The sequence below is a fragment of the Onychostruthus taczanowskii genome, unplaced genomic scaffold (assembly GCF_017590055.1).
Source record: "Onychostruthus taczanowskii isolate IOZ18803 unplaced genomic scaffold, ASM1759005v1 scaffold5, whole genome shotgun sequence".
NCBI classification, from domain to species: domain Eukaryota; kingdom Metazoa; phylum Chordata; class Aves; order Passeriformes; family Passeridae; genus Onychostruthus; species Onychostruthus taczanowskii.
In genome coordinates this window covers 3,808,789-3,823,870 of record NW_024502568.1, presented here as the reverse complement: position 1 = coordinate 3,823,870, position 15,082 = coordinate 3,808,789, and the positions used below count along the sequence as shown (strand labels likewise).

The 15,082-nt window shown below is 34.3% G+C and overlaps 1 protein-coding gene across 4 annotated transcripts in view; it reads right to left on the bottom strand.

The window, feature by feature from the left end:
* MYOF (myoferlin) overlaps positions 1 to 15,082 on the bottom strand; it is a 65,728-nt gene that overhangs the window by 9,459 nt on the left and 41,187 nt on the right. For 3 of the 4 annotated variants that reach the window (XR_005953462.1, XR_005953463.1, XM_041415577.1), the window contains exons 30-45: positions 14,642 to 14,815; positions 13,333 to 13,444; positions 11,994 to 12,071; positions 10,059 to 10,240; positions 9,812 to 9,970; positions 9,546 to 9,644; positions 9,085 to 9,246; positions 8,413 to 8,578; positions 7,743 to 7,819; positions 6,272 to 6,328; positions 4,401 to 4,412; positions 3,471 to 3,569; positions 2,717 to 2,842; positions 1,527 to 1,682; positions 1,352 to 1,443; positions 223 to 393 (exon numbers count right to left, since the gene is read on the bottom strand). Coding sequence is in view for 2 of the 4 variants with exons in the window: in XM_041415577.1 (XP_041271511.1) it covers positions 223 to 393; positions 1,352 to 1,443; positions 1,527 to 1,682; positions 2,717 to 2,842; positions 3,471 to 3,569; positions 4,401 to 4,412; positions 6,272 to 6,328; positions 7,743 to 7,819; positions 8,413 to 8,578; positions 9,085 to 9,246; positions 9,546 to 9,644; positions 9,812 to 9,970; positions 10,059 to 10,240; positions 11,994 to 12,071; positions 13,333 to 13,444; positions 14,642 to 14,815 (1,922 nt within the window). In the remaining 2 variants the exon portion in view is untranslated. The remainder of the gene's footprint in view (positions 1 to 222; positions 394 to 1,351; positions 1,444 to 1,526; positions 1,683 to 2,716; positions 2,843 to 3,470; positions 3,570 to 4,400; positions 4,413 to 6,271; positions 6,329 to 7,742; positions 7,820 to 8,412; positions 8,579 to 9,084; positions 9,247 to 9,545; positions 9,645 to 9,811; positions 9,971 to 10,058; positions 10,241 to 11,993; positions 12,072 to 13,332; positions 13,445 to 14,641; positions 14,816 to 15,082) is intronic. The other variant, XM_041415579.1, reaches the window with a different exon arrangement.

Here is a 15,082-nt window from a genome sequence, read left to right as displayed (position 1 = left end):
ATTACTGGGTTAAGAAAATATCAAAATATTTGATGCCATGGTTTTCAGTGAAGGCTGTTCTGAAGATTTACGGCTTCACTTGGAGTTTAGATGATAGAACAAGCACAACAAGTACCCTTGAGAAGCCACAGCATTGTTTTTTAACCATAGAATTAAGGTATTTTTAGAGATTGGGTACAAGGTCTTACAGATTAAAATTTTCAACAGACAAAATTTACTTACATCCAGTACTGCTGGGGGATGCCACAGTGAGATCCATAACGAGAAAGGAATCTGTTTTCCAGATCAATTATGGTTTCACCCACTTTTTCATCACGAGTCAATGCATCATAATCATAGACTGAAATTTTCAGATCCTTTTCTTGAGGCAAGAAGCAGCTGAGTTCATACATTCTAAACACAAAAATTGCCCATTAAGGCTATTGCTCTTTTGAGAAATGCTTCTTATTTTTAAACTCAAAAATACAAATAGAAAAAAGCATTTACTAGTTTATTTTTGAGCAATAGCCTTTAGAAGGTATTAAAAGAATGCTTCCAGTGCTGATAAATCTAGCAGCAGTTATCTTTCATGCTCCAATTTCTATTTGCATTTATAAATAATTTCATTTTTACTCCTGTGGATATTACCTCCTTCCTTTCAGCACAATGCATTACTTAGATGTTTTCTGTGCATCAGCTTGAATTGGGACTGAGGAAGGAAGTTACTTTGTGTCTGTAATCAAGTATCTTTGCTGTCTATTTCTTTGCATAATCTGAACAATTGAAAACCTGTAGTGCATGATTGCAAATTATGCTTTTCAAACTCTTTATAATCCTTCTACTCCTCCTCTCTGAACCTTCTAAGTTATCAAAATCCTCCTCCAACTCTAAACTAGACCTAGAATTTCGTAGTAATTATGCAGATGATGAAACTTTTTATTCCTAAGTAGTATTTTTTATTAATATATTTCAATGGTGTCATTAACCTTTGATGGAAAGACCATTGTACTGGGAATGCATGCTGAGTTGATTACTTGTGAGATCCATCTAGTTTTCTCAGTTTAAACTTCTTCCTTATTCCATAAGCATATTTTGTTATTCTTATATGCCTAACACAGGCTGGTTTAAAGACATATACATTGTTTTACTTTGTGCAATTTACCCACATGACAAAGAAAATCTACAGATGAGGCAAACATCTGTGTTTTCTAATGATTTCAAAGGAAAACACCCTATGCAATTTTACTCACAATTAACTGTCAGTATATAAGTACGAATAGAGCACTGAATATTTCAAGTAATGGTTTAGCTTAAAAAAATTAGGAAAACATTCTAAAATACAGTAAATCGAAAATACAAAAAAGTATGTTACCTGCCAAAGATTGGGTTGAGGGTATTAGGCACATAATGATCTCTGTCTTCAATCACCTTTTTACTCAGAGTTATTTTTATATAAGGATCGCACTATCCAAAATAAGAAAAAAGAACACGGTTAAGACACAGTTATCAAGACTAGCTTTAGGAGAGCGGGGGAGGGCAGGGCTCACCAGCCCGTTGTTGTCCTGGGGCTGCAGCTGCAGGGCTCGCACGATGTAGATGCGCACGATGCACTCCTGGGGGCCGCTGTCCGGCAGCTCCCGGAACTGCCGCGGCGGCGCTGCCACCGCCGGGTCGTCCGGCAAGGCGTAGATCTTAAACGAGCCCTGGAACACAGCGCGCGGGCTTGGCCGGAGGGATGCGGGAAAGGCACTCTGCTCAGTCTGCCTTTCCTTATTTATCCTACACATACACACTCTATATGTGGCCATACATATGAGTGTGTATGTGTGTGTATATATATATATATATACACACATGTATATAAATGTGTGTATATATATGTATATATATATATGTGTGTTTATAGATATGTATATATATGTGTATATATAAATACACATATATGTATATATATTTGTGTATATATACATATATATTATAAATATACACAAATATATATAATATATATAGATATACACAAATATATATATAAAATACATACATTAAATATATACATATATTAAAAATATATATGTATATATTTAATATATGAGTAGCAAAATTATAGCCTGATCCACAGTGACCTAAAATTCTTTTTTATCTTAGCGGGTTTTGAATGATAACACTAAAAAGACAAGGTTATATCCTTTGACAGTTTAACTCAATTCAGCTGTTTTGATGTCAACACAGTTGCTCAGTTTTGCTCCAACTAAGAATATATAACAAATACTTTGTTTCTCTCTCCAAAAACATCATCCAAAGTTTGGAGGTTTTTTGATTGGTTGGTTGGTTTTATCTACATTAGCATTATTTTAATCTATAAAAGTCACAGAAACACAGGCATAGTACAAAATACCTTTTCCAAAATCATTCTAAAAATGTGCTTTTTGAAATTTTAGTCCTGTTTGAGAGGTTATCTGGGAAGGTTCTGTCCCACGGTTACTGGGGAAGGTCACATTAGCAGGAATTATATTTATTTTCAATTAACATCTAGCACATCTAGTGTGAGCAATGTGTAGCTGTACTTTCCTTGAAAAAGATAGGCCTGTAGCTAAGTAGTTACCAATATCTGTTGCCCCTACTAATGTACACATCCATATTTAAGCTGAAATGCTTGCATGTAGCTCTACTTAAATAACCATTTGCATACAAAAGACTGCAGCTAGCATTTGTTTGTTGCCCATCATTTGAAATTTACCTTGAATTCTCCGACCACTGATGGATCATCACTCTCCTCAGATTTCCCTCTGTATAGTTTAAATGTATCACAGAAGTCTGTTAAGTTATTGAATTCAGGTACTTTTTCCAATTCACAGTCATACACCTTAAAAAAAGAAAAAAGGAAAGTTTAGAAATTATCATATATATCAGCTCCACTATAATGGCACTGCAAAGTATTTTATGTTTGATGGAATATTTTAGGGATCCAAACCTTTTGGAATTATTTTTATATCAAAGTGGGAGCAAATGCAATGTTTTGGAGAACATGTGATAAAGCTTCATTTAGGCTTGGTTAAAACCAGAGTAAGCAGCATGTCATAAGATTTACTTTCTTTGTTAGCTGTATTAGACAAGGAATGAAAGTAGTCTCACTTCAAATTTTAGCCAACAAACAGCAGAAGTACTGATTCTCTGTGCTCATACTTTCTCAATGTGTATGTTTATTTAGGATCTGCCTGGTGCCCAAAGACGTCAAGAGTAAAATTCCCTTTGACTGAAGGCGAGATTAAATTATTAATACATCTCTTAATAAGTGTAGGTAAGTAGAAGAGAAGCCAAGATATCTTCTTAAAACTTTCATTTAATAATGTGAATTAGGAAAGAACCTTTATAGAAAATCATGTATAGTTAAATTTTGAAGAGCATTAAAAAAAAAAAAAAAAGACAGTTTTGATCAGGTCTTGGGCCTACAGACTCTGAAATATATTCACTTATTTTATCCTGAGCAATACCTTTAAAGTGTCATATCCTTTTTTAATGTACTGTCCACATTTTTCATATTCTCCTATTGAAGCATAAAATTTGCTCCACCAATCAACAATTTCTTCCTCCTTAAAAGAAAAGCAAATAAGAAAAGCTTTTATTGGGAGATAAAGCCTATCTATCTCCTATCATACTGTACAGCAGAAATAATGAACAATTAAGCATAGTAACAAATAATATAATCTAAAACTTATTATCAGTAATAATAAAGATTATTATTAGGTAATATTAAAGATTTATCTGAAAGAAAATTAGAATATAATAATTAAGCACTTGCAGATGTACCTCATTGTTAACAAAATGCAGTTGAAAAGTAGTCGAGTCTTGGTCCTTGAAAAACAGTACTTCAATAAGCCTCATACCACCTGGATACTAGCAGTCTATACATTCTACTAATACAGTATTTCTGTGGGGTTTTTCTATTTTTATTTATTTAAGTCTTATAATCACTATTTAAGAAAGTGCTATTTTCTGTATTCACAGGGTTTGCATAATATAATTATTTGTCCCTGAAAACAAACTCCCAATTGTAATAAATAGCATTCATTGTCTATGAATGAAAAGAATGAATAATATTCATCCACTGTGTAAATCTGATTTTTTTTTAAGATTGTTTGGACTTACAGAGAATCTTAAAGTATTATGTAGATCATTAATGGTGAGCGTTGGTTGGGGCTCTTTTGGGTTTGTTGGGTTTTTTTTATATATAGAGCTTTCTGTTTCAGTCTTGCATATTTTTCCTAAATCTACCATGTAACAAGTAGGTTTTATATCAAACATTTTCAGAGATTACTGTTCTCATCCACATGCTTAAAATGCTAATTTGTAGGCAGTACTGATGTACTGGTTTTCCATTGGAGAAAGCAATGTGCAGATTATTTTGAAGTAGTATACATTACCTTTTCTGTGAGCTGCTCATGAGGATCAAGTCATAAAAAAAGAGCAAAATAAAAGCAATGGTAAGGATATGATTTGTAGAATTTTAAACAGTTAAATAGACTTTAAATGTTTAGGAGTTTGTATATAGTAAGTGTGCAAAGTAAGTTACTAACATTAATAATTTAGAAATGCTTTTGAAGAATACTCAGACACCACGTGTTTAACTTGATTTTTTTTGTGCTGTCAGAAAAGCAGAATGTTCTAGATATTAAATTGGAGCATGCATATTTATACACACACACACATTTTAGAAAGCAGGTTTTCAGGACTGTAAGACATTATTACCCTGTGCTTTGTTCTTCATATAACCAAAAAAAAAAGCGCAAAAAAATTGTGTCTATAGATTTATCCATATCAGAGTAAAAACAATATGCACAATCCAAAATGCTTCACCTGTTAAATCACAGACACCATAATTATGACCTGCTAGTCCATGAAGAGCAAGCATCATGCATCCCATCTGGAAGCCATGATTAGCAAGTGTCATTTCTGCTACTTTTTATACGTTATACCTCGTGTTTTCATTTACAAGCATTAGCAATGAATTTTTGTGCAAAGCAGAAGAGATATGAAAACATTTTATGAATACAAGCCAAATGCATCAGGACATCACTCTGGTATATCATTCTCATTTACTCCCATTTCTGTTCTCTTAAGTAATAATTTCTGGGATTTTCAGGTCTATCATATTTTACTAGTCTTGTCTATCTTCACATCATAAATACAGCAAATTCTTACCAGATTAGCATGGGACTGTCATTTTCTAAAGACAGTTGGAGTGAATTTTTTTTGTTGCAAAAGCTTCATTAGTGATTTGCAAAACTTACTGGCAGAATTCATGAGGTAATTTTGAATAGTTTGCTATATTTAAATTTCACTTTGTTTAAATACTGGTTTGCAATGTTGACAATGCAAAAGTTAGCTTGCATAATTACTCAATCATAATTCAAAGAGCAAATTTGAAACTTTTTCATGAAATATACTGTGTGGAACTCTGAATCTCTCATCAAACCATAATATTGGAAGAGTTTAAGTCAGGGGTTATGTTTTGGGTTTGTATTTATTCCCCTTGATATACCACCAAATGTCTCTTCAAATAATGCACTTGGTAGTTTTGGGAAGAAGTATTTAAGGAGAAAAATATATCAAAACTTTAAGATGTTCTTTAAAAATTCCCAGAGCAAATAATAGTCTTCAATATTCAGATACTATTGTTACTAAAAGTTGTAATCAGAATGTGCTCACAGAATGCCAAAACACAGAATAAAATGCCATATGATTAATTTGAGATTTTGGAGTGAAATACTCACATGGTAAATACAATGTAATGTTATTGTCCTTTTTTAAATGTACCCAGTAACTTCACTGCACATTGTTATACATGAAGTTGTCAAGACATTAGTATTTAACTGTTGTCTTTTTGAAAAATCTGGAATTATGGGAAATAAATCTAAGTGCTGCAGTGGATCCCTAGAAGAGTCAGAGTTAAAATTACAATTTTAAAAATTCTATTTTCCAGGAAGCAGACTTCTAAACAAAGTTTAAATGTTAATAGCACAGTTAAATAATTCCTGTTAATTTTTTTGCTTTTATCACACAGATTCTAAGTAAGTTGTCACATAAAAGAAGTTTTTAGTAGTTCATACATACTGTACATGCACAGTAAGATTTCTTGAACAAGGGTACCTTAATATAACTAATCCTACTGGACTTGTGAGCATCATCTCCTCCAAAATCTCTTTGGCAGAGGTGCCCAGAGAAGTGCCCCTCAAGGCCCCATAGGCTGCACTGCTCCCATCCAGGCCACTGCATGCATCACTTTGGTACATACATGCACGGTTGTTGGAGAAGCCATTTTGCTGAGTGCTGTTGACATACTGCTTAAACACTGGAAATCGGAATGTAATTGATGAAATTTTGGCATTTTGTGTCCTCAGGGTGTTGTCTGCATAGCACTTACACTTTCCACAGTTTTACTTATCTCAATTTGGATTGTTCTGAGTTTTCATTTCTCTAATATGGATGCTTTCACCTTATCTAATGTTATATTTGGCTTGGGTGATGTCAAACTAAAAGAAATTGTGTTTCTTTAAAAATTTTCCCTTTTTAGTTGAAATAAACTACATGAATATAATCAATTTTGCTGGTGACTTTGAAGTGCTAAATCTTCTTTATTTTCTAAATATTTTTCCTTATAATTTTTAAAGAAAATAATAATATATCCTACTTATATTAGAAGAGAAAACCTATTTTAGATAAAGGTTAGAGACTGTTGTAAATTAAATATTAATGACAATTTACATGTATGATGACAGTAATCACAAGATCATGGTCTATCTATCTACTTAAATTAGAGTCTGAATATGATGACAATAAGAAGAAGAGATGAAAGAAGAAAAAGGCAAACATTAAAATACTCAAATAGCAGTAAGAGTCCAAAAGCTTAAATTCAGTATTATTAACTTTGGGACTGCTGTAACAGTGTAAAATGTTCTGCATTTTCAAAAGTCAAAATTGTGGATTGAGAGCCTGCAAAATTGCTGTATATTAGAGAGCATAATTTCTCTGCTTCCTTTAACGTAATAGGCCATCAGAAATCTATGAAAACACCTTCTAGGCAAGGGAAACATTTTGCAGTCCTAAAAGAATTGATATTTTTTTCCTTAAAAATGTACTGCTTGGAATCTGTCTTCAATCATGCTTCAACCCAAGAGTAAAATTCTTTAAGTAGAATTATTTTTTACCTGGAAAGTAAAACTGTATTGTGGTGGTCCCGAAAGAATCAGAGCAGTAAAGACACAAGGCACAACAGAGAAGGAAAAGAAGTGTTAGTGCAGAAAAAAAATTTTTTTCAGTGTTATTGGGTTTGGCTGGCTTCAAGGTAAGAGAGGCCAAGGTGTGACTGTGATAAAATGAAGGTCTGAGGGAGCAGAGCATACCCTACTTCTAACTCCTTTATCTAGAACTGCTCAGTCTGTGCAAAATCAGGCTGCCCTACCCACCCTCAGTGGGAACTGGGTGATGTTCTATCACGTACTTTCAGTAGCTATTGAACAAGTGAATTAATTCTTAAGCTACTGCTGAATTTGATCAAGGACAAAATGCTATAGTTTGGTGTTCAGGATATGAAAACAAAGATTAAAATTATGACCAAATTTCCTTCACTTTCCTGTCACAAGTAACTTTCTCCCATCTGGCCTTCCAGAGGGTTGCATATGTTTCTGACAATTTTGATGTCTAGATAATTCCTCAGAAATCAGAGATCTAAAGAAGAAAGTTAAGCATCAAATTTCAAAGATTACCTGAGCTGTTAGCAGTGGCTGTGTGTCTTCCATATCAATTACTGTATCCTGGCGAGGTGCAGCAGAGAGCAGACTAACTGTAAGACAAAGGCTTTATTAAGGCAATGTGGTGTAGAAAAAATATCTTACTAAACAGTATCATCAGATTTAAATCCAGACAGTTACAGAAGATGTAAAATAATTCCCTGGCTACATGTTTGATCCTCTAAAGAAAGCAATTCATTGCCAGTCTTTGCTAAAAACAGACAAAATATTTTGTGCAGGATATATAATATAAACATTTCTCAAATATATAGAATTAAAATTAAAAGTAAGAGTAAAACTTGAAAAAATGTAGAGGAAATGTCACCATTGTATTCAGGCCATATTTGCTGGAATACTGGATCATTTCTTTGGCACTAGGTGATCTGCAGATAGTTAACTACCAAGTTGATATTAAAGAGGAACTTCAGGGAATGAGCACAAGTCCAAGAGTGGACTCGCCTTTGCATTATGCCCTCTTCTGCTTCACAGAACTTTACTGTTAGATGGTTTTCCTTTCAGATAATAGTATCTCCACCTAAGTACACAACACTAGATGGCTATTCATCAGTACAGCATGCAGAGTAAACAGGCAGGTAATTCTAGCATCTCACAAGAATGTAGAACTTCTCATTTTCCATCTTTCTACCTTTCAGCTGAGGTGCAATGTCCTGTTTAGTAGTGTAGGGGTCACAGCGAAAGCTTTCCAGTAAGTCAATAGTACATTGTCCCACGATGGGCTTCCTTCCAAATGGTCTGTGGTCTATTACTTTAATAACAAGAGATGGACTGTATAACTCCTCCTTTGGTAACAGCTAAAAATAGAAAGTTAGAGGTTTTTTTAGAAAGCAAACAGAAGAAAAAATAAAGATTTCCCCCCCTAAATTAGAGCTGTTACTTCATTTGTTTAATATTGAAATGTTCTTTGTTCTATGGCTGTATGGTGAATGAAAACTTCTAATCTTATCAGTCAACAAAAGTCAGTAAGAATAATTGCCCCAAATCTTGAATTTTCTTGACTCTTGCACAGCACCCGTCCTAACAACAGGAAAGTAGCCAAATATCTATAAGAAAATGGATGCCCTTCCAAATAAAAAAATATATATACTGCACTGGATTGTGCATATAAAATTGTGCAACCTACCAGTGACTGTAGACATGTTTACATGATCTTTATTACAGTTTTCAGGCTCATAAATTTCTTATGGTAAACCAAAAAAAGATGTGTTAGTCTTTCTACTCAGAACAAATCCTCGACCTTTAAAACTATGGAGAACTTATTTTGCTATAGATAGCTGGCATATAGGTTTTTGTAACGTACAACTTTCATGAAGAGAACAGAAGATGGAAAATTCGGTGTCTTTTTGAGGTTTTTGATCACCACAGATTCCACCATTTCACCACCACATTCCACAATTAGACTTGGAGACATAACAGGTGCCATTTGGTAGTTTTTCATGTTTCGCAACCCCCAGGCCAAAATCTGTAAAATAAAATCCAATATGAGCAAAAGTGGGAAGGGATGTCAATATGTTTAATATAATACTCAAAAAGTAGGAAAGAAGAAATGAAATCTTTTCAATAATAATATGTGTCTGGCAAAATATTTCAAGGTTCTAGTTCCAGGAAAATTAACAGAAATTGTGGTATTCACAAATACTTACAGAAAAGAGTATTTCTCACTATGAATAATTTTTGTTTTCTGTAAGTAAATTCAAAAACTTTCTGTCTAGAGGATGATAAGACTGCACTTGTATTAAGTTAGTTTAAGAGTAACCATACCTCAACAGCAGTGAGTTGAACTACTGGTCTGATTCCTTGAGGGACCATGTAAAGCTTTGGTGCCCTTTGTGATGGAAGAATTGGAAGGTTGGTACCACCCTGTGAAGACACAAACATCAGTATTAGTTTTTCTCATCTTAGATTAAATACCCATCTAAGTTACCCATGCAACTACTAAAACAGTTCTTCCCATAATGTCTCACCATGTAAGATTATATGCTGTATCTTATTATATTACACATACATACAAAAAAAGAAATATATACCTTGTCTCTCAAAATAAGTTCTGCAGCAAAAAGAATGTCTCCACAAGCTTTGCCATTATTTGTTACAGGATACCAGAGCAGTTTTGGTGTGATGTCATCTTCTGGGATTAACTTGACCATGGGGGAACAAACACTTCTTCCAAGAAATTCGTCTTTACCCTGCAAGGAAAAATAGCAAAAATAACCATTAATGTACTGTAAACTACTATAAATAAAAAAGCAACCAGGGTAAAGAGATTTCACCTACCACTTGGTCACTGTCAAAAAGTTCAATAACAACATTAGGTGGGTTTTGTGCTATTGACTGTGGGTCCCCATAGATCTCAATTTCATTGAATATAAGAGTTTGGTCCCACGTAGGATTTAGAGTTGAATGAATGATCTCAGTTGTTTTGCTTTGATGGAGGAAAGAAACATGGGCATATGGATCTGAAATATCATACAGAGATTGAAAGCACAGAGTTACAAACAAAACACATTGAGCCATAAGGCACACAAGCACATTTTTAATCAAATATAATGTTATTTTTCTACTGTTGTTACCAGTCTATAAGCGATTCTATGTAAAACAAAAATGAACACATATACATAATTTATATTTAATAGAGCAATTTCCATTTGATTAATAAATCACTTCCTTTATACAAAGCTTGATTAACAGAGTAATAAATGAAAATGATAAAATATCTTGCAAAGCAGGAAGAGAACCAGAAAACTAAAATGAAACACTATTTATACTAATCTTGTCTTAAATCTTGTCCATAGAAACTCTTTTTTGTTCTCTCCATTGATATATAACTATACTGCCTCATAAATAATAGAAAGAAATAATTCACGGTCTGACTAGTTGCCAAAGCACAAATTGTCCCAGGCTGTATTGCTCAGATCATGGTTAGGTTTCAAACATGCTCATTTATAGCAACCTTTTTTTGTGAAACAGCTGAATGATTCAAGCGGTCTAGGACCACTATTTGGCAGGCCTTTAAATCATCAAGAGCTCTGTAGAAGGTATCTGATGATGGTCATTAATGTTTCCTGTACAAATTGCAATCACTAAAGACTAAAGGCAATTTTAAAGGTTATTTTTAGGTCAGCTTCAACAGATTCTGACAAGGTACACAATCAGAGTTTTACAAAATTTGGCTAATTCTTCAAACTAATTTTAGAGGAAAATAAAATGTAGATGAGCTAGTTTATGTATGACTGCATCTGAGGTGCTTGTCCTGAATTATACAAATGCAATTTGGAGGCATTTGTAATTGTTTCTTTGCATTGCTTTTAAGTATTGCATATTGAAATATGACCAAATCCACACAAACAGCTGTACAAAACCCTCCTTATTTTAGAAAATATCACTAAAACTTGTAAAGCACTGTATCCTCTGTAACAGAGGCATTGCATTTACTCAATTACAGGGGGGAAAAGAGGGATGCAAATGGAGGGTAATGGAGAAAGAAAATTCATTTCAGCTGTGTCTTTTGCTGAACTTCCTTAAAGGAAGTGTAGTCATATTCCTACAGAATCTAAATTCAATTTGCTCTGTGGCTTTCTAGTGAAATGTTGATTTGAATTAGCAAAACTTCGAAACTCAGTATTAGCCTGACTACAAAGATGCCAGATGGACACAGCACTGCTGGAACACCTAAGAGTTGGAAATAAATGTGTATAAACAAATAAAAGACATGCTTATCAGTAAGGCACAGTGTAGTTTTTTGCAAGTTCATTTCCATAACAAATTAATATAAAACACTGAACACTGAGAGGCAGTTGGTGCCATAACTAATGAAGAAACCATCCAGCTTTCTTCATCCTTGCTTTTGTGCAAGCTTCCTGCAGGACAAAACTGCATGTAGGCTATGGTTAGGAGCATCCAAGGCAAAAGGAAGGGCCTGGTAATTGGAAATTCAGACCTCATCTGAAATTCAGTTCCCTCACTGAGAATTCACTGGCAGCAACTGGTACAGGACATACAGAGCACTTTGTTTGCAGCAGCCTCTGGGGCAGTAGTAACCAAATTCAGATCATACGTAATTAAGCTGAGACTTTCTTTACGGCATAGTTTCAGTGGCTGGGACCTACACACAGACCTTAAGGAGTTAAGATATTCTACATCCAAATAAATCAAGCTACAAGTTCATGGCAAATGTGGGTTTTCTGCACCATTGGAAGGATTTTTCCATACCTGAAAAACTGTCTTTGTCTAAAGCCATGAGGTTTCTTGCCTGGTAGATGTAACAGCGGAGGTGGTAAGTATATACTCCTGTATCAAACAAATAAAACCAGTTCAGCTGCATTATACAGGCTTCTTTTATGTGATGAAGATATTTTGAGTTTGTACAAATGCCTTACACATTTTAACATTAGCTCTGTAATAACATTTTTGCTTTTCATGTGATGAGTGTATTAATACCAAGGAGCTAGCACCTGAGAACATTTGTTCCAACACGAAGCAGAAATAAAAAAAAATCACTAATGCTCTCTGGGCTTTTTTCACCATATGATCATCTAAAAATCCTTCCATTCAAAAATTGCTGTTTGAAACAGTTTGAGAATCAAGAACTGGGCACTCTGTTGCTTAATTTAAGTATTCACTACAGCACTTCCAAGGTCCTGGGTCTTTCACATTTTTAGCTCTTAGCCTAGAAAGTTATTCCAATTGCAACTCTGTGTCTTTGGTTATAAGATTTTAAAAAATAAACCACTGCATGTTAGATGGAATAGCTTAAAAAGATGTGAGTGGCCCTGACCCAGGACCATGTGACGCTAGGTTACTACAGCTTTTCTTTAGAAGATGTCAGGTGTAAACATTTCAGCCCTTGAAAATTTCTGAGCCGCTATATTCAGCCTCATTGTGCTGAAACCTCTGACCTCTGGCAAGGAAAAATGCCATTTTCCTCCAGCTGTGGTCATTATTAAAACAATATTCCCCAGGTTCTGAAATATTTAAGATTTAGACATCCATTCTCGGCAGGCTGATCGAGTTCTGCAGAGTTCAAATAAAGACAAGTGTTCCAGTCAGGGCTCCTCAGAAAGGATGTTAAGTCCTAGAATTGGCCTCTATTCCTGCTAAGTAGAACTGGTGGCTCCCATCTCAAGATCCCTGCTTTTGTGATTCACATTATAGTGATTACCAAGAATTTAAAACCCATCCAGGTTGGCAAAGTTACAGTTTTGTTCACTTTGCCAACTCAACTACATGGTACTGCTTCCTCTGGGCCAGGCATTGTCTGATCCTGCACTGAGCTGGTTAAGTGACCTGAACAAACAAAAAAGTTAAATTTAGCATTAAAATTCCTGTCCCATACAGGTTTTAAAATATCTGTGTGATAGCAGACTGAAATATCAAAATGACTAACTGTAATTTTTCTTTAATAACTTAAATAGGATCCAATCAAGAGTCTGATAGTAATTACTAGAGAAGGCATATAAAGCTAGATGTAAACCACAAAGATTTATGATTCTGTTTGAGACCAAAATGAAACAGTCACCATTTTGGAGAAAAGAATTGTTAAAGAACCTACTGTCAAAATAGCAGGAAACCATTGGTGTATTGGCACCAAATACTGTTGTAGCTGACTCCTTGGCTTTGTCTGAACTCTTCCCTTCTCCATCATCAGCACTATTGTCTGCTCCCTGAAATTACACACAGAGAAAGTTATTGAGTATTTACAAACATAGAAGGAACTTGATAGAAATGGACTATGTGGGGGAATTCATGGGTTTCCATCTCTCTTCCAACACAAGGAGAAATTTACTTCTGTGAATGAACGTACTTTACAAGATGTTTACTCATGACCAGAGGTCATTTCCTGTTGCCAGTCAAAACTCTGCAGAAATCATAGGCAGTCATTTCATCTTACTTCCAAAATGTTTTATTTCTGGATATGTACCAGCTACCTATCAGCTCATAGTGGAGGAAAGCTCTCAGGTCTTCTGCACTGTGCTGTGGCAGAGAACTGCCCCAAGCCTTTATCCCAGCACAAGCAAAATTGAAACAGGAATTATTATTCAGAGCAGCCAAATTAACTGGAGAAAGAAAATGCTGTCAGTGAATCCTTGGTCAAAATTTGATGTGAAAAAGAGAAACATTCAAAAAAAAAGTGCAAAGTTTTGTTAATGCTATACACTAAGAATTATTATATATTTTATAAAAACAAAGGAGCCTTCTCACATTATTTGCTACAGTTTGTATTTTGGTAAATAGAGGTTATTTCTGAAGCTGTGTTAACCTCAAAACCTGAGGAATAACTGCATTCTGCTCATCTATCTGTGTCATATGAAATTCTGGCTTCTCTAACAAACTATTTTTTTTTTTTTTTTTTTTTTTTTTTTTTTTTTTTTTTTGCTATCTTTTCTTGTGTTTGGTTGCTTATACAAGCACATATTCATCAGGGGCAGCTTTTTCCAAGCCTGTTGTCTCTTGTGCCAATGTTAAAACATCTAAATTACATGCATGAAAAGCTTGAACTATCTTTTCACTTACAAGAGGCTAGTAATTTGGCCTTTTGAGCTAAATCTCACATAATGCAAAAATAAATATAATTTAAAAAATAACGTAAGATTAAAAAATATAAAACATAAATTATATATAATGTGCTATATAATATTGCATATGTAACAAAATAGAAAAAAATTAGTAATAATACAAGAATCCTAACCCCACTTTAATGATCTCTTTCTGACTAAATAATTTAAACAATATACACTGTATTAACTTCTCAGTTATACACTAGTTTAACAATTCAGGGGCTAAAACGTCCAATATATTTGTTTATTTACTGCAAATTAACAGGTTGACCTTTGAAAGGTGTGTTTGACACTGTCTCTTACCAAAGCACCTTCAAGTTTAAAGATAGCTGCAGCGCCATGTGTCTCTGAGGGAGCCATTTTTCGTCTCCATCGTCTTCGACGGAAAGTATCAGAACTGCGTTGTTCCCAGTGAAATTTCCAGCCAATCAAGGAAGCATATTCCCATCCTTCTTGGTCTTCATATGATGACCTTCCCTTGAAGATATAAATTCTTGTTAGCCACAGTGTTGTGTGATTGTAGTGAAAAAAAGCAGTGTTTCCTCTGGCAGGCCTAAAAACCCCTCATAAACCAAGGCTAGAAGCATCAATGTACAAAAAGATTGAGAAAGGGAACATCATGAAAATGTAAAAGGTTGTTGTAGATTTTTTTTTTGCTTGGTATTACATTTTTTCTTCACTCAGGTAATGAGTAATCTCATGCAGATTTAAAACCAAACAAACCAAAAACCTCAGACTGTTACA